This window comes from Myotis lucifugus, unplaced genomic scaffold (assembly GCF_000147115.1).
Source record: "Myotis lucifugus unplaced genomic scaffold, Myoluc2.0 scaffold_31, whole genome shotgun sequence".
NCBI lineage: Eukaryota > Metazoa > Chordata > Mammalia > Chiroptera > Vespertilionidae > Myotis > Myotis lucifugus.
In genome coordinates, this window is record NW_005871079.1 from 474,099 (window position 1) to 493,098 (window position 19,000).

A 19,000-nucleotide genomic window follows, 5' to 3' on the forward strand; every position below is an offset into this window, starting at 1 on the left:
TTGGTTGATCTCTCCCCCTTACCCCCACCCTCCCCTACCTTCCCTCTGATTTTTGACGGTCTGATCGATGCTTCTCTGTCTCTGGATCTGTTTTTGTTCATCAGTTAATGTTGTTCATTATATTCCATATATGAGTGAGATCATGTGATATTTATCTTTCTCTGACTGACTTATTTCGCTTAGCATAATGCTCTCCAGTTTCATCCGTGCTGTGGCAAATGGTAGGAGTTTCTTCCTTTTTACAGCAGCATAGTATTCCATTGTGTAGATGTACCACAGTTTTCTAATCCACTCATCTGCTTATGGGTACTTAGGCTGTTTCCAAACCTTAGCTATGGTAAATTGTGCTGCTATGAACATAGGGGTGCATATATCCTTTCTGATTGGTGTTTCTAGTTTCTTGGGATATACTCCTAGAAGTGGGATCACTGGGGCAAATGGAAGTTCCATTTTTAGTTTTTTGAGGAAACTCCATACTGTTCTCCACAGTGGCTGCACCAGTCTGCATTCCCACCAGCTGTGCATGAGGGTTCCTTTTTCTTTGCATCTTCACCAGCACTTGTCATTTGTTGATGATAGCCATTCTGACAGGTGTGAGATGGTACCTCATTGTCGTTTTAATTTGCATCTCTCAGATGATTAGTGACTTTGAGCATGTTTTCATATGTACATTCATTCTTAACCCTGAAGTCATCAAGTCTGATCTGAAATGTCACTGCCTCCAGAGGAGCTTCCCTTCCTACTGCTACTCTCAGCCCCCATGCTAGGTCCCTTGTGGGTATGTACAGCACTGTGTGCTTTCTTTTATCACAACGCTTATCCACCTTGGTTGCAATTGATTACATTCTTGTTTGTCCTTCTTGCTCTAAAGTCAGTGCTCTGAAGGGCAAGACTGCCTCAGCTCTATCCCTAGTGTCTAACAGAGAGCCTGACCTATAACACAAGCACAGTAGTTATTTCTTGGCTGAATAAATGATTTCTGATGATGAACATTAAATTATAATTGGAAAGGGTGTGGTTAATTCCTATCTTATTTGATTTAAGACATCAAGGCCTGTAGAACCAAAAGTTGATCTCAATTCTATGCTAGTAAATACATTAGAAGACAAGGTCTCTTTGAAAATCATCTCTTATTGGTTTGAATTGCTAGAATTACTTGTTTTATTTGATTAATGAGAATTAACAAAGAAATAAAATATATGAGTACCTTCAACCGTTCTCTGCTAATTTCATACGCAATTCTTTCTTTCAGTTAATGTACATTAATTATAGGGCATTCCATACAATAGAATGCTGTGATATTTTAGAATATGCTCTCTTGAATATTAAATATTCTTTTGCTTCTTGCCAACTGTACAGCTGTGGAAGTTAAATGTCAACTTTAAAAGGCAATGAATAAGAATGAGTTTGCTCAATGGACCAAAATAATGTGCTTCAACTTATAAAAGAAAAGCTGTAATCATAATGTAAATTTAAACCTCAGGTTACCTCTTAACAACAACAAAAAATCAGAAAACAGGTATAGCTTTGTTATTAAGGAGACATCAGTCAGATGCCTTTATATTAATTTTTAATATAACATCCGTTATGCTGTGATGGCATTTGACAGTTTGTTTCTTTTCTCACAACTTAACCAAGAGCCTACCTACTTAATTTAAAACCAATGTGAAGAAGACACAACACCTTTCCTCCTTAAACTGGCAGCAAGTATCTCAGTGAAGCATACTGAAAATCAGAATAACTAGAATGTTGGACACCACTGGACTTGTCACTTTTGACCTTAAATAGAGAAAAGGGCTCTGTGAATAAATTCCTTTCACATAAGTCACAGACAGAGAAAAAAATTAAATTATAATATAGGAGTAGTTGAGACTAAAAGTGGTATCAATGACTTAAACTTTAAAAATGAGATTTATATAGTTTGAGGCTAATTGAGCTCATCTAGAACCAGAACTATTGTTTCTCTTGAGAGTTGGTTGCATTTCCATCAATGAGTTTCCAAGGAATTGGCATTGGCCAGTGATGGAAGGGGTGACAGGCAAGGAGGTTCAATGGCCTCTTAGACATCAACAGTGCTCTCTCTCCCCATATATATATATATGGAGAGGAGAGAGAGAGAGAGAGAGAGAGAGAGAGAGAGAGAGAGAGAGAGAGAACCTCACACAGGGGATTGAACCCACAACCGGGCATGAGCCCGGAACAGGAATTGAACCTCGACCTCCTGATTCACAGGTCGAAGCTCAACTACTGAGCCACACTGGCCGGGCCAACAGTGCTCTTATAGTCTCAAACTGGTACAGTTACATGTTAGGGGATCTCCAACGTACCTTGCTTTTACTACATGTATAGAGACATGAAAGGTGTAGAAAAGTAATGAGAGGCACATTTTCTTTAAGACACATAGGAAAAGGGGATAGGAACATGACTATAAGTAGGAAGCTAACTTACAAGTCAGTTTTGCCCTCCTATCTTGCTCTCAAAAATCCTCAAGGAACTTTCACTTCATTTGGAAGTACTCTTTATGAGACATGGAAAAATAACTCACTAATTATCAGAAGGCCCCTGGATATATGATTATCTAATATAAAATCATTTTACAATTTGTCCATAGAACAAGACTATTGTAGCCAATTCCTTCTAAGTAAGGTTTTCTGTGTATAATGACTGGACTGCAGCTGTGACCATTAACAAACAACCAGGAACCAAAACAATGGGACAAAAACAATGACAACAAAACCACATCAAGTTGATCCAAGTATAAATATAATTTTAAGCTCTTATTTCTCAGAAGCTCTTATTTAAATATGCATATATAATGTGTGTGGCCCTGGGATAATGGTTTACAGGAGAAGTTAGTTTTTTTACAGGGAAAATCCAGTTGTGGCATAGAGTATTTTCTGAGTGAGAAGCAGGTCCATGGGAGCCTGGGTCAGTTTGAGGGCAGCCCAGGAGCACTGACCACCTACTGGAGGATGGAAAGATATAAAAGGTAGACCTCTTATAAGGTCAGCCCAAACCAATGCGTCTTGTTATTTTTATTCAATTTCATTGCCTCCTGATGGTAGTGACATTTTAGGATAAATGTGTCATTTATCCTAAAATGTGTCATTTCCAGAATTCATCCAAGCACTTATTGCGATCCACATGCCTGGAGAAGAAAGAGATTCACAGTGTTTTGGATCACTGTGTAGCTTTTTGGACATGGTGTGGTTTTCCAGAAATAGGAGACGCGACTTCTACTTCTGGACCTGCACTCAACTTGCTGTGTGACCTTGTGCTGGCTAATAACCCTCTCTGGTTTCCATGGTTTCCATCTGGAAAATGAGTGGAAAATGAGGGGATTGAACCAAATGATCTGTAAAATCCTTCCCTGCTCTAAACTTTTATGATACTAAGGAGAAAGGCATCTGAAGTCACATAAGTGGACAAGTTAAATGAGGTCAAAAAGTAGTTCAGGCAGTTAAGTTTTCATTGTTGGCATAGAGCACTTATCCATATGTGTGTGGAGTGATTACTTCACACTAGTAGTAGCAAGCTTAGGCCACAGTTTTAAACCTTCAATTTATTTCTCTCACGGGTGCATTTAGCATCTGTAAAACCTTTGTCGCTCTCCAGAGGAACAGGACTGCATGTGAATAATAAGAGGGTTTTTTCTCTTCTTCTTTTCTCAAAGTACAGCGCAAGGCATTTACTTTTTTTCTGTTCAGTCATTTGTGTGGTGGGTAATCTCTTGGTAAAATACCACCCAGGTGTTAAACATTTTTCCAGAAGAAAAAATTTTTTAAAAAATTGCCCTGTCATGACAGTGATGAGGGTAACAACAAAGGAAATGTGAAGAGGAGAGTGGTGTGGTGAAAAGACAGTAGAATGGGAGCGAGACAGACTGGAATTCAATCCTTGATTCCCCATCTTACTCATTGTAGGACCTTTTGTTTTTGTGTGTCCAGCTTTCTCTTTTGGACAGCATCCTCTCCCCCAATCAGTCAGGTCATATAATGGATGGGCTGGCTTTTCTCCCCCACAACCCGAAGTGTTGGCCACATGACCCAGGTTGGGCCAATCAGAAAACACTCTAGGATAATAAGTGGAGTTTAGGGCAAGATGCTCTCTCATGCTTCAGGTGGCAGATTACAGAGGGCATCTTGCTGCTGTGGGGAGCATCCACCTATAAATGAAGCTAAGCAGAGATGTGGAAAAAGAATTCTGAGGACATTTTTTTATATGTGCTGATATATTCCTTTTTGTGTGTGTGTGTGTGTGTGTTTTTCTTAATTAAGTTTAAGTTGGGTTTCTGTAACTTAAAACTTTAAGACTAATACTAAAAATAGCAAATGGCTACATGGTGCTTATTATGTTCCAGACACTATTCTAAGGGTTTTACATATGCTAACTCATTTACTCTGACAAAAACTCTGTGACTTGGTTCCATCATTATCTACTTTCTATGGAGGGAAAATCAAAGGCACAGAGAAATCAAATAACATGTGCAAACTCACATAGCTAGTAAGTGATAACAAGCCAGGATTTGAACTGAGCATCTAATACCAAATTTCATGGTCTTAGCCATTTTTTTCTATGCTGTTCTCTGAATGATAGACCAACCAGGAGAACTTTGAACATCACTTTCCTCTGTAAACATGGAGATGATAATTGCTACATTTAGGCAGGCCAGGCCTTGAGTGCCAAGCTCATAAAGGAAGTACTGGGAAAAGGTTCTTTATCTCTTTTGAAATTTTTGGAATCAATTTTTCCATTTTTTCAAACAAACTGGGTTAATGGTTTCTAATATATACCTTGGTTTTGGCTTGACACTTTCCCTGAGGAATCTTGCCTGAGGTCATATCACCAACTGGGGCTCCCAGGAATAGGTGGCTTAGCTAGTGCTGAGTAACTGATTGCTTTTCTAGTTGGCCAAATGTGCTGAAATGACTTCAGAGTCAGCCTACCTGCTATTGCTCTTTGCATTACTCCTTCCTTAGCTGGTGTACATTGAAGCCGAATGACTAAGTGGAACACTTATCCATTCGTTAATATTTGGGGCTGTGACTTAGATTCTGACTTGAGTTGTGCGCCTTGGCACAGGAGTGTTTTAATGGTGGGTAACAATAACCTATTCCATTTCTGTCCTTGTAGGGTAATTCAAGTAATTTGATAAGAAAATTTTTGTGAAAGCACATGATATGGTACCTGTTAGACCTAAAGTTAGGGCATTATAATATGCTAATTCAGAACATTCTTACAAGCCTTTATTGTATCTAACTTCCTTAGAATAGCTATTCAAGTTGCACCCACAAAGTTGAAGGTCAGGTTTCTTTGTGTATTCAGGTGTGCTCACTAAGGCCCTCCAGATAAAATATGAAGATAGGTGTATTTGATTTACTTATTGTGGTTGCTAATCTCCTGAGGTGGCCTCCAACAATTCCTCCCACTCTGTACAAACATGCCACAGCTCCTATCAAGGGGCAAAGGTTATCTGCCTGCCTTCTGAATCTGGGTTGGTCTTGTGACTGGCTTTGATCAATAAAATGTGGCAGAAGTGATGTTCTGGGACATCTGAATGTAGACACACTTAAGGAGACTGGTAGATGCTACTTTCTGATTCTTGGACTGTAGTTGACATGCTGTGAGAAACCAAAGACACATGAAGAGGGCATATGGAGGTGAACCAAGGCACTGTATTTGCCAGCTCCAACTGAGCTCCCAGACAACAGGCAAAACTGGTTGCCAACCATGGGCTTGAGCTATCTTAGATATTCCAGTCTAGTCAAATACCTGCATGCCCATAGCTGTGATGTCCCATGGAGCAGAAAAACCACCCAGCTGAACCCAGTCATCCCACAGAATAACCAGACAATAAAATGATTGTTATTTTAAGCCACTAACTTTTAAAGCACAGAAATAATTGAAACAACCTTCATGCCTCTAACTACCATGATTATATGGCTACTTCTACCATTATTTGACCTATAAATAGGCTATCCTATATAATAAAAGGCTAATATGCAAATTGACCAAATGGCAGAACGACCGTTCGCTATGATGTGCACTGACCACTAGCAGACACTCAACGCAGGAACTGCCCCCTGGTGATCAGTGTGCTCCCCATGGGAGCGCTGCTCATCCAGAAGCCCTGAGCCGGGCTCATGACTGGTGAGCACAGCAGTGGTGGCGGGAGCCTCTCCCACCTCCGCGACAGCGCTAAGGATATCCAACTGTTGGCTTAGGTTCACTCCAGTCCCCATGGGGAGCAGGCCTAAGCTGTCAGCTGTCAGTTGGACATCCCCTGAAGGCTCCCAGACTGTGAGAGGACACAGGCCGGGCTGAGGAACCTCCCCCCCCCCCCAGTGCACAAATTTTATGCACCAGGCCTCTAGTTTATAATATTTATAATGACCTATTTGTCATTGCTAATCTATCAGGGATGCAAGCAGTTCAAACTTTTGGGACTAATGAGCTAACAAAACAAGTGAGTGGTAAATATTTTCAAAATGTCATGGCTGTGGAATTTATATTTAATTTCCGCATTCCTTTTATCCCATGTGTGTTAATGATAAGCCAATATTGCTGGCATTTCTCTTTATGTGAAAATTTATGTGGTTGTCATAAAATACCATTATTTATAATTACTTTGGTGGTGGTGTGGAGGGAGAGAAGGGTTCAGATTTTAGACATATTGAAAGGGATAGACATTTACTTGATGACTGATTAATTATGAGGGTAAAGAAGACTCAAGGTTGATTCCCAAGCTTCTGGCTTAGGTAACTGGGGGTCATTGGGGCTATTCGTTGAGGCAGTTAAGATGGGAGGAAGAGCATGTCAAAAAATGGGTTGATATTTGAGACTGGAACAGGAGAGAGGTCTCTGACTCAGACCAATTGCTAATTTAAGTATTCTAACTAGTTCCTCTGCCTCCCCTGCAATCCATTCTCCACTATGCAGCTTGAATAACCCAATTAAAATGCAAAGAGAACCATGTCCTTCCACTATTTGATTATTATCCTTACAGTAATGTTTTTTCTTCTAGTGTTAATGACCACATACTATGTGTCTGAGTTAAGGCTGTTCTGTGCCTTATTTAATTTAGTTCTCATTCTTTGAGAATGGATGCTGCAAACTACCTCCATTGAAAAGGGCTCAGAGAGGTAAAGTCACTTTCGAAAGGCACCAGAGCTGGGTTTCAAACTCCTGTCTTGTCTGTCTGACTGCAGTGTCTGTGTCTTTAACCACTGTAGGACATTGCCCTTCATGCTTAAATGTATATAATGCTCCATATCCTTCAAAGTACTTCCACATGCATTATCCATTATTCCTTTCCTCCATTTGGTAGGTATTTTCTTAATTGTATAGAGGAGGAAATCAAAGCAGAGAGAATTAAGGAATCCAAATTCCTCATTAATTAATTAATCCAAACATAAATATGTATGGAGCAGATTCTAATAGGGAATTAAGATGCAGAGGGTTTAAGTGACCTGCTCAAGGCCTCATGACTGCTTAGTGGTAAACAAAGACTAGAATCTTCGGGTTCACAGTTCTGTATTCTTGATGGGAGGGGAGAACTGCTTCCAAACTGCTAAGGTACTTAGCAAGGGCTTGGCTTGGATCAGGAGTAAAAGCAGATTCAGTTTGTCCTCCATTATATCTTCCTTCTCTATCTCCTGGACACTAGCTCATTAGAAGTTGATTTCTAAAACATAGGCCTGGCATTCAGCAGCTGTGGAACACTGATCAGATTTGGTGTATGTGGCTTCATTTAGTAGGTAGAAGGAGGAGGAAATAGCAGGGATATTCATTTCAGCACAATATAGTTTATTTTTAAATGATGAATGCTGTTAAGAATGAGACAGGTCCTAACCGGTTTGGCTCAGTAGATAGAGCGTCGGCCTGCGGACTGCAGGGTCCCAGGTTCGATTCCGGTCAAGGGCATGTACCTTGGTTGTGGGCACATCCCCAGAGGGGGGTGTGCAGGAGGCAGCTGATCGATGTTTCTCTCATTGATGTTTCTAACTCTCTATCCCTTTCCCTTCCTCTCTGTAAAAAAATTAATAAAATATATTACAAAAAAAAAGAATGAGACAGAATTTCCCAGAGTGGATGTAAGCTCCCCCTTTCCTCCTACCACACACAGTCAGGTAGACCCCTTGGACCCCTGTGGCTAAATAAGTAATCTGGCTAAATAATGGCCCTCATCTTAAATAATAAATGCAGGGTCTGCTGCTGCCGGTGATGGGATTAACTCCAAATTAATTCTCTGCTTCTTTGAGTCATGTACTCAGATTCAGACTCTGAGGTGGGACCATCTTGTTTGCGGAGTAGAGGTTATATTTCTTTGTTTTGGCTGCTGGGAAGCTGGGAGAGGAATTACCTTCCTCTCCTCCAGACAAAACAGAAAGGAAGCAATTGATCTTCAAAGTTCTTCCAGGTTTGAGAACTGATTCTGTGGGTTTTAGTGCATTGTCTTGTCATAGATTTACGCAAGTTACCACTGGTGTTAGTGCACGTGTAGGTATTTTAACAAGTACCATGGCTTTAATGATAACTTGAGTATAAGACTTCTCTTCCTTTCTCATCTTACAAAACATCTCTAGTTGTTCTCTGCCTTACATCCATTAAAGATTAATGGGGGCGCATGTGGCAAATTGTGGGTAGTGCCGAGTGAAAGTAGTTGTCCAACTTCCAAGTGTCCTCACAGCATGGATTATCCTGGTGAGTTTATCAGAATCTTGTCTTCAGTTTTATATTTCCTTCCCTTTTATCCATGCTTCAGAATTTGACTGACTCATGAAGATTGATGTGCTCCTGAAACTCACAAAGAAATCCAGAATTCTAATAGTTAATTTATAATGAGAAATAAAATGTTCAAGCACACCAGTCATGTCAGCCTAATAAAAGCATTCTCCTGTGGTTTAAATAAAAACATATAGGAAGCCAAACTATAATCAGAATGTTGTTTGGCATCAGGGCAAGGGGAGTTAATTATATGATTACAATAATCAATGATCCCAGACTCTGATTGCCTGGTTATAATAGCCAGGATTCTTTCAGTTGTAGAAATTATCTTGGGCCAAAAGAAGAGTTTGTTTAAAAATTACCAAATACCGCTCTGGGAAATTCCATGGGAGAGTTGGTTTTCAAAGATTGCTGGAATCAGGACTAGAAAACCTCCAGGGTTCTCTTCCTATTGTCTTCATTCACTCCCTCTGCAGGTAAGGATGATATATCCCATGGTTCTCATTTCGGGAGAGTGACTGGCCCTTTTCCATTGGTATCTCTCAAGTGGGATTTCACTTGAGAGCTCTGGCTGCCTGTGGGCTGGAGGCTGATATTTGGACCTATACGCTATAGGTAGGGATGGAGTAGTAAGCAGCACCATGAGGCACAGGCTTGCTCCTGGTGGCTCCAGACAATGAATGAAAGTCATTGTTGGCTGCCATTTGCTGGTTTGGAACACTGATGTTGATGTAATCCATCTCTGCTCCCAGAACCAGAGCAGTCTGTTTATGAGCCAGGACATCTCTTCCCCAGGAAGATGCCTCCCTTACTTTTCTGACCTTGTGCTTTCCTGAGTTTCTCTGAAGGCCATTTCTCTTCTAATGGACTTGTTCTTTTCTTATATTCTCTATTCAGCTATAGCTTTAAGCTGATATCTAAGAGGAAAATTTATGTTGATTTTTAAATATTTTTATTCTCAAAAGACCATCTTATTTCAAATTTGATGAAACATATCACTTAAAGATTGTTGCTCTGTTCTGCAGATTTGAAAGGGGGGGTGCTAATCATAAAGAGTTTATAAGTAACTGACTGAAAGTCATTCAGTATTTAAATTGTTGGAGCATTGTCCTGTACCAAAAGGTTGTGGGTTCAATTCCCAGTCAGTCCAGTCAGGGCACATACTTAGGCTTGGGGCTCAATCCCCAGGTGGGGCATGTACGAAAGGCAACTAATCAATGCTTCTCTCTCACATCTATGTTGCTCTCTCTCTCTCTCCTCATTCATCTTTCTCTAAAATCAATACAACATATCCTTGGGTGAGGATTAAAAAATAAATAACTGAATATTTTAATTTCCACTATTTACTTTTTCTCATTGTAAATCTATATCTCTTTATATATAATTTTATTGCTTTATTCATTCAATATTTTTCAGTGCCTACCTTGTATCAGGCTCTGTGCTGGGAGGTGATAATAAGATAGGGCGGAGGGCCTGAGCACGGATAGAATGGGTTTCTGCCCTTTAAGTGAGTGGAGATATGCCCACTGCTGCCTTGCAAGTTGGCCTGCCCAAAGCAAAACTGTGATATTTGACTGATAATCATATCATTTGAGTCATAACTTTGGAAAAGAAAAGATAGGCAAATAAGTTCATTGTCATCTATTAATACTTAAACATCTTAAGATTATGGAATATTTTCTTTATATTTCCATGTTAAGATTATTAAATATTTATATATAAATACTATTCAAACTCCCATTTATCTACTCATTACCTGATTATAAATATAAGTTGACATCTTTACAAAATTTGCTTTGTATTTTTTAGGGAAATAATTTATAATGACTTACATAGCCATCAATATATTCACTCTATTGTTGGACATTACCTTCCAGATTTTCACCATTACACATGAGGTTGCATTGACTATCCTTATACATGTCTCCTCGAGTATATATGCAAGGATTTCTTTATACTCAGAAACAGAATTTCTGGGTATTAAGATATATGCACCTTCAATTTAGCAAGGCACTGCCACCAGTAGTGTATAAATATACACATTCTTTCATATCCTTAACAATATTTTTAATTTTTACCAATCTTATGGGTATGAAATGGTACCTCATTGTTGTTTTACTTTGCATTTCACTAATCACTGAATTTATCTTAAAATATTTACTAGCCTTCTGGTTTCTTTTACTGTGAATTGACTGTTTATAGGCTTTGTCCATTTTTCTATGGGATTCTGTCTTTCATTGATGTGTAAGAATGTTTATTCTGGGTATTAATCTTGTTTTGGTTAATTTTATGATTTTTCTTCTCTATGGCTTCTCTTCTAACTGTTCAAGCTGTCTTTTGATCAATAGAAGTTTTAAATTATAATTTAATCAAAACATATATAATGTCAGACTGTAAACATTTTAGAAATTACATATATGTGTATATATACATATATAAACACATATGTAACATACTAGAGGCCCAGTGCATGAAATTTGTGCATGGGGGGTGGGGGGTCCCTCAGCCCGGGCTGCACCCTCTCTAATCTGGGACCCCTCAGGGGATGTCTGACTGCAATCCGGGACCATTGACTCTTAACCACTCGCCTGCCTGCCTGCCTGATCACCCCTAACCACCTCTGCCTGCCGGCCTGATCACCCCCTAACTGCTTCCCTGCCAGCCTGGTCGCTCCCTAACTGCCCCCCTGCCGGCCTGGTTGCCCCTAACCGCCTCTGCCTTGACTCCCGCTACCATGGCTTTGTCTGGAAGGATGTCTGGAAGATGTCCGGACTAATTAGCATATTACCCTTTTATTAATATAGATATTGATTGAGTCATAAACAAGGGAGTTATTTCATGTCCTTCAATAAATTTTGAATTTTTTCATAAATATCTTATAAATCTTGTTACATATATTGCTATAGGAATTTTAGAAATTTTATTGCAATTATAAATGGGATTTTTCCACTTAGTCATGCTTTCTAATTTCTTATTGCTGATATATGAGTATACTATTTTTGTGTATTGATCTTATATCCAACAACCGTCCTGAAACTTGCCTGATGTTATGATTCAAAGATTCTCTTAGATTTTTAGATGTAGACAGTTTTATTATCTGTGGACAATGAAAATTTTGTTCCATTCCAATTATTATACTAATGATTCTTTTTCTTGTTTTACTGCCTTTGCTAGAATGTCTAGTGCATCGCTGAATAGAAAAGCTGATAGAGGACTTCTCTGACCAGGAATGTTTCTGGGGAGGAGTTTCATCAGCTTAGTTTTTATTCTTATTTACTGTTTTCTTCTCATAGTGATGTTGCCTTTTTTTTCTCACATTTTAAGTATGTTTAATTTTCCTGGCCTAGCAGCAATCAGGTAAATTCTGTGGAGGGGGGGTGGGGGGGTGGGGATAAGAAGTTTGGACCATTTCCTCAATATTTTAGTTCAAGAGTGCCCTCTTCTGTTAGAACAGTGAAGTGAACTTTATTTCATTAATGACTTCTATTATTATTATTCTTTTTTTTTGGAGGAGCGGTGGTTTTAGGACCCTTAATTTCTGGGCTTGATTTCTTATTTTTCTTTATTTTGCCAGTTGTCCCCACCCTCGCTTCCTTGGAATCATTGCACACCAAGGCTGACGTTGTGGTCTTGCATACTTTCCAAGCCTCTTTCTTAAAAGCCAATGTTCAGATCCTCTAGTCTCAGACTTGGTCTCAGTTTTTCCCCATCAGAGAAGAATGCTCTATTTCTGGGTCCATGTTCTCTGTATTCCATCCCCACTGGGGAGTTGCCACTCTTTCCTCTCTTCCATGTAATCCCTGCCCAATTTTGCTCCAGCTTGGGCTCGGATCTAACTCTACCAATTCTGGATTGTTTTCCTCACTACATTAAACTGAAGTTTGTAGACTTTTCTGGCCTCTGTTTTGCTGCATGCATGGGAAATTGTGTGATTTTATTTGCGTTGCTGTTGATATGTATAGTTTTGGAGGATATATGTAGAAATTTGGATTTAAGGAACTGAAGGATCTAGGAATGTTTTATAGTCCTCCTCTATGCCTGTGGAATTATCATTTTATCTTTGTGATTCTGTCATTTTTTGCTTTACATATATTATGTGTTGTTGAGTATGTCATATATTCTTGGTGACTTATTCCTTTAATCAATAGGTAATGATTAGCAAATCTTTATAATTAATAGTTTTTGGTTAATATTTGTATGATGTATCTTTTATATTCTTTTGCTTTCAAACTTTATTTGAAAATAATTCTAGGTATAAAAGCATAGAATCGGACTGCATAAACAATTTGTAGTTCAATTTAAGTCTGAGAAAATACTTTCCTTGATGGGCTTTACCCCTTTACTTTCACTGTGATTGCAAATATATTTAATTTTATGATTTTAATTTGTCTGGCGAGCAGAAATTGATTTTCTTTTCTGGTATTCACAGTTCCTGCTTTGTATTAGGTTGGCCTCTTTTGGGGGGAAAAAAGTCCTATTTGCTGGTTTGAAAGTTACACTTCTAATTTTTGTTCTTTTAGTTTCCAGTACTCAAACTTTAGTGTGCATCAAAATCACCTAGAGGGCTTGTGAAAACACAGATTGCTGGGCCCACCCTCAGAATTTCTAATTCAGTAGATCTTGAGTGGGACTGAAGTACAGTCACACACTGCTTAACAACAAAGACACACTCTGAGAAATGCATCATTAGGTGATTTCATTGTTGTGCAAAGATGGTGGAGTGTATTTACTTAAACCTAGATGGTGTAGCCCACTGCACACCTAGGCTGTACAAGATAGCCCATTGCTCCTAAGCTACAAACAGAATGCAGGCCTGTTCCTGTACAAAATAACATGAGATTAAATCAAGCACAAAAGAAAATGATGCAGTCATGAGGTGTATGAGTCTGCTGACCGAGTTAACACGGCATATTGCTTTACAGAAAACTTTTTATTCTAGCAGAAAGAATATACTTTAAAATAGCGATAAAAAATATAGGATATAAATACACAAACCAGTAACATGGTCATTTATTATCATTCTCAAATATTATGTGCTCTACATAATTGTATGTGTTATGCTCCTATACACCAGCAGTTCAGTGGGTTTGTTCACACCAGCATCACTACACACACGTGAGTAATGTGTTGCACTACAATGTTATGATGACTACAACACCACAAGGCAATAGGAGTTTTTTAGCTCCATTTCAATCTTATGAAACCCCTATCGTATATTTGGTCCATCATTGACTGAAACACCATTATGCGGCACATGACAGTATTTGCATTTCTTTAACAAGCTACTACTCTGGAAACCACTTCTTGTCAGGAATTGGTGATTATCACCAGGTAGAACCTGGGACACTTCAGTTTGCGGGCTGATGCTCTATCCACTGAGCCAACCCGGCTAAGGCTGGAATTCTTTATTTGTTGGATTATGTTACTTTCCCACCAGCTCGGCCATGCATTGAAATGTTTCAGTTTCCCTGTACCCAATATTTTTAGATGTGCAATTACCAGTGGAGTTTCTTTGACCATCTCATTTCATAATATTATCAGAACAGAGAATTAGGACTTTAATTTCTCATTGGAAAATAATTTCCTCCCAAACCCCACCCTCAGTTTCAAACAGAAAGAAACTTTCTGGCAAGTTTCCCTGGACTGGTTACTCTAGTTTTTTGGTCTGTATTATATGGAGACTCCTGGCTGCAAGAGTTTAGCACTTGCCTTCTGTGAAATCCCCAAGACCACGTCTTCTGCTCTTTGACATGCAGTTCAAACTGCAGTCCTATCCTGGGACATCAGCTTATGGCTTCCCATTCTAATGAGTATGTCCTTCATTTCCAACATTTCAGGTTTTTCCTTTTGAGCCTGGCTGTGCTTCTACACTTTGGGGAGGGAGGGCGTATTTCATCTGCATTACTGCGTGTTTAATGGGGGGAGGTTGGAGAAGCTATGATATCTCAGTCCTCGTGGTTGTCCGCTATTATCTTTTCAGTTGTCATCCAGCAGAGAGCATGGGGCATAGGATCAAAAAGAGTTGAGGGGCAGAAAATGGGTGGTAAAGTGAGTCCCAAAAGTCCAGAATGCACCCAAGCTCAGGTAATAATTTAAAATCCTTGGGATTGGTAGCATATCATTAGCACAGGAGAGTAGTGGATGGTGCTGAGTTGGAAGTAATGGAGGAAGGGCCCCCTGCTGGTGATAGGTAACACTGAAAACAAGGCTGAGACAATTGTAGGTTTTAAAATTTTTATTGGGGCCAATCCTCCTTGAAATGGTTTTATTTTATGTAAAGTATACACCACTAAAACATTTAAATATGTTTGTTTTTTAAGTCATTCTTTTCTCAGATACTGACTTATTCCTCTTAGGTGTGCATTGACAACATATGCTGAAAACTACACTCCACCATATAATTATCAGCTACTTGTGAGTATAAGAGGGCTGTGAAGCCACATTCTAATACTTGTTTATGTACATAAAATGGTTCTGTACGTCTAGTGTAAATAGTCAAGCTTAGGAAGAGAGGACAATTGCTGAGATTTATGATGTTTTATATTTATTTAGAGATATTTTCTATTGGAGGGAGTCCATAGAATATTTTATTGTTATGATTTATTTTTAGATGTTTATAGATTTCAGGGAGAAAATATTGTAGTGTCCAAAACATATTAGTTGCTTTCTTCTTCATCTTGTTTTATTATCTCTGTCCCTGAATTTAATTTATCTGGAATAAGAACCTGCCTTTCTATTCATTTGTATTGCATTGACACATAAAAGTAATTGGCTTAATTTAGCTTTGGGAAATGTGTATGTTGATATTATATGTCCAGTTTATTACTTTAATATATTTGTACTTAAAAAATTATACAACAGAAACAGAACAAGGCTGCATCTTATTAGGCTTGTCGATTAACCAGTGTAATAGATAAGGTATTTGATTATTGAAAAGGAGAAGAAAATTTTTATCTTTATTTTAAGATAGTATGATTACCTTCTTAGGAAAACCAAGATATTAAACTGAGAATTAAATAAGACCATTTAGTAGGTGAGTAAATACAAATTAAGCATATGAAAAACAGTATCTTTCCTTCACATCAGCACTAACTGGTTAGTAAACTATAAAAGAAAAAGCATACAAATTACTATAGCAACACAAATTTAAAATACTTTCATCAGGAAAAGCTTAGATTAGTAAAGATCAATAAAGATGTGGTAGATTGTCTCTGAAGATGGCTGGCCTTCTGTTTGTGCTGGCCACTTTCCCAGCAAGATGTGAATATCTCTTTGCCTTTTGAATCTGGACTATCAGGCTTTTGATTTGATCAATAGAACATGACAAAAGTGACCTTGTGCCAGATGTAGGCCTAGCTTATAAAAAGACTGCTTCCAAGTCTCTTGGAGCCCTGAGCTACCTCATGAGAAATCCAGGCTCCTGGGCTAGAGCGCGAGGCCATGAGGAGAAACACTACTGAGCTTGGCTTAGGAATGAAGAAGCCATCTCGGACATTCAGCCGACCTGAGCCTGGACTCCCACTCCAGCTGCCATCCGACTGCAACCCATGAAAGATTCCAGCCATTAATTTTTAAAAATATTCACTCAGAGGTAAACAGAACCCTCAAATAAAAGGGAATAACTACCATTTTAGAGGACTGGAAAACTAAATTAATTAAAAATTAAATTTATACATTTAATACGCAGTGGGGTGAGGATGGGGTGAGATTTTTTTAAATATATTTTAGAGAGAGAGGGAGGAGGAGGAACTGATCAACTGCCTCGAGTATGCACCCCAACCAGGGATCAGACCCCCAACCTAGATATGTGCCCTGACTGGGAATCGAACCCACTACCTTTTTGGTATACGAATGATGCTCTGACCAACTGAGCCACCCTGCCAGGACAAGATGGGTTATTTTATCTGTTGCCAGACAAATTGTAAATTATTTTAATCTTTCTGGAAAGGAATTTGGCAGTATGTATCAAGATACTATTTGATCTAATAATTTTCCTTTTAAGAAATTTCCCCAAAGGAAAATAATTTAAAATGCAGAGATACTAGTCACTGGATTATTTATAATGGCTAAACTTGGAAAATGCTTAATGTTTTAGTATTAGAAATAGTACTAATTGAATATGCTATAATCATATGATGAGGTTATTGTATCCTTTATAACATGAAAGATAGCTCTTAGTGTCTTGATAAATCTTCATTTAAGGCAGTGGTTCTCAACCTTCCTAATGCCGCTACCCTTTAATACAGTTCCTCATGTTGTGGTGACCCCCAACCATAAAATTATTTTCGTTGCTACTTCATAACTGTAATGTTGCTACTGTTATGAATCGTAATGTAAATATCTGATATGCAGGATGTATTTTCATTGTTACCAATTAAACATAATTAAAGCATAGTGATTAATCACAAAACAATATGTAACTATATATGTGTTTTCCGATGGTCTTAGGTGACCCCTGTGAAAGGGTCGTTCGACCCCCAAAGGGGTCGCGACCCACAGGTTGAGAACCGCTGATTTAAGGTTAAGAAAAACATTAGTATGCAAAATTGAACATATATTTTATCTAAACTATGTAAAACATAGGAGAAAAAATGAAAAAACTGTCAAAATGCTACTAAAGTTGGTCATTTTCTTCATCTCTACATTTTTTATCCTGATTTTTATAATCAAAAAACACACAAGGAAACAAATATGTTATTTAAAAATGCAATTCAGGCTTCTTTCCTTATATACATGGAATTTGGTTCCATCTCTAAACAAAATGAAGTTGAAGACATAATTACAAACTCACAAAGCCTGAAGGATGAATTTTCCATAGGCAGAAATTTAAGGGTGTATCTCTGAGTGCATAAGTCTTTAGCCATTGTGTTACATACTTATGGTTTTAATTTTTTCAGCGTTATTTCTAATATTTCCCCATTGCTTATTTCCACATTAATAGCACACATGCCATGGCAGTTGTTTGGCTTTAGTTAGAGTTTCGTTCATTCACTTCCAAGCCAAAGTAATTGATTTTGAGACATGTTTTTAGCACTGCTTTTTAGCACCCCTATTTAATGAATGGTTGTATTACATTCTTATAGAATATAAAAATATTTAAAATTATAAGTGGGTGGCTAAATAACAGCAGAATAGTAACTGAGGTTATCTTGCATATAAACAAGTATCTATATATATAAAAGCCTAAGTGACTGGCCTACCGACCGGCCGGTACGTATGACACGCACTGACTACCAGGAGTCAGATGCTTAACACGGGAGCGGAAACCACAGGCATGGAAACATGGTACAGACTGATGAATCTCAGAGGGAAGAGGGGAGGGGGAGGGTGCGAAGAGATTAAGCAAAGATCTTATATGCATACTAGAGGCCCGGTGCATGGATTCATGCACTGGGGGGGTCCCTCGACCTAGCCTCTCCAACATCCTCTGAGGAGTCCCGGATTGTGAGAGGGCACAGGCCAAGCTGAGGGACCCCACCAGTGCATGAATCCGTGCACCAGGCCTCTAGTATACTTCATAAAATACTACTATTTTTTTTCATGCTAGGCATTTTACCATATGGCCTTAGCATAAATAGTTCACCACTCACTCAGGCTACCACTTTTGCAATTATATCTGGATTCATACTACTTCAAATTTTGTGCATGAATTGAAACTTTTATCAATTTTTATATGATGGGCTCTTACATTTGTTTAAATGTGTATTTGCATAAAGTGGGACAGCATTGTGGGAAACTTAAAGAAAATGCAACTTATCATACCAGAACTCTAGACATAAGTAAGGAAATACAGAATATGTGAAAGTTAAGGAATTATTTCCAAGGAGAGAAATGAATGAGAATTGCAAGCTACATCTTCAGAACTTCACTTCTTGCACTGGGTACTTTTCATGGCTCACCCAATTTCAGTGAAAGATATTGTCTTTTAAAAGCTTCCCCTTCCTTTTCCCAAAGAACCAAGAGAGGAAAAGATTCAGAGAAGGTAGGTTGGAGGACTGGTCCATGGCTGGCTGTGTTGTAGGTTACGTGAGCCTTTAGGACAGGGGACAAGTCTTTGGCCCCACCCTTCCTTCCTGCTGTCTGGTAGTTTGATTTCCAGCACCCATATTTAGAAGTTAGCCAACCCTGCTATTGTTAATATTCTTGAAATTATTGCCAATAAATGAATAAGTGTTATTATACAAAACTAAAGCATATTATACTCATTTTTTTCCTGGGAAGTACTTTTTGTCCTCTATACTCTATTTTAAGCAAAATTTTCTGCATATTAGGT

The 19,000-nt window shown here is 38.5% G+C and overlaps 1 protein-coding gene across 1 annotated transcript in view; it reads left to right on the forward strand.

Moving 5' to 3' along the window:
- Positions 1–19,000, forward strand: part of CUNH9orf135 (chromosome unknown C9orf135 homolog) — a 64,143-nt gene that overhangs the window by 35,355 nt on the left and 9,788 nt on the right. Inside the window, exon 5 of the mRNA XM_006086849.3 lies at positions 15,084–15,141. Within this exon, the coding sequence (XP_006086911.1) occupies positions 15,084–15,141 (58 nt within the window). The remainder of the gene's footprint in view (positions 1–15,083; positions 15,142–19,000) is intronic.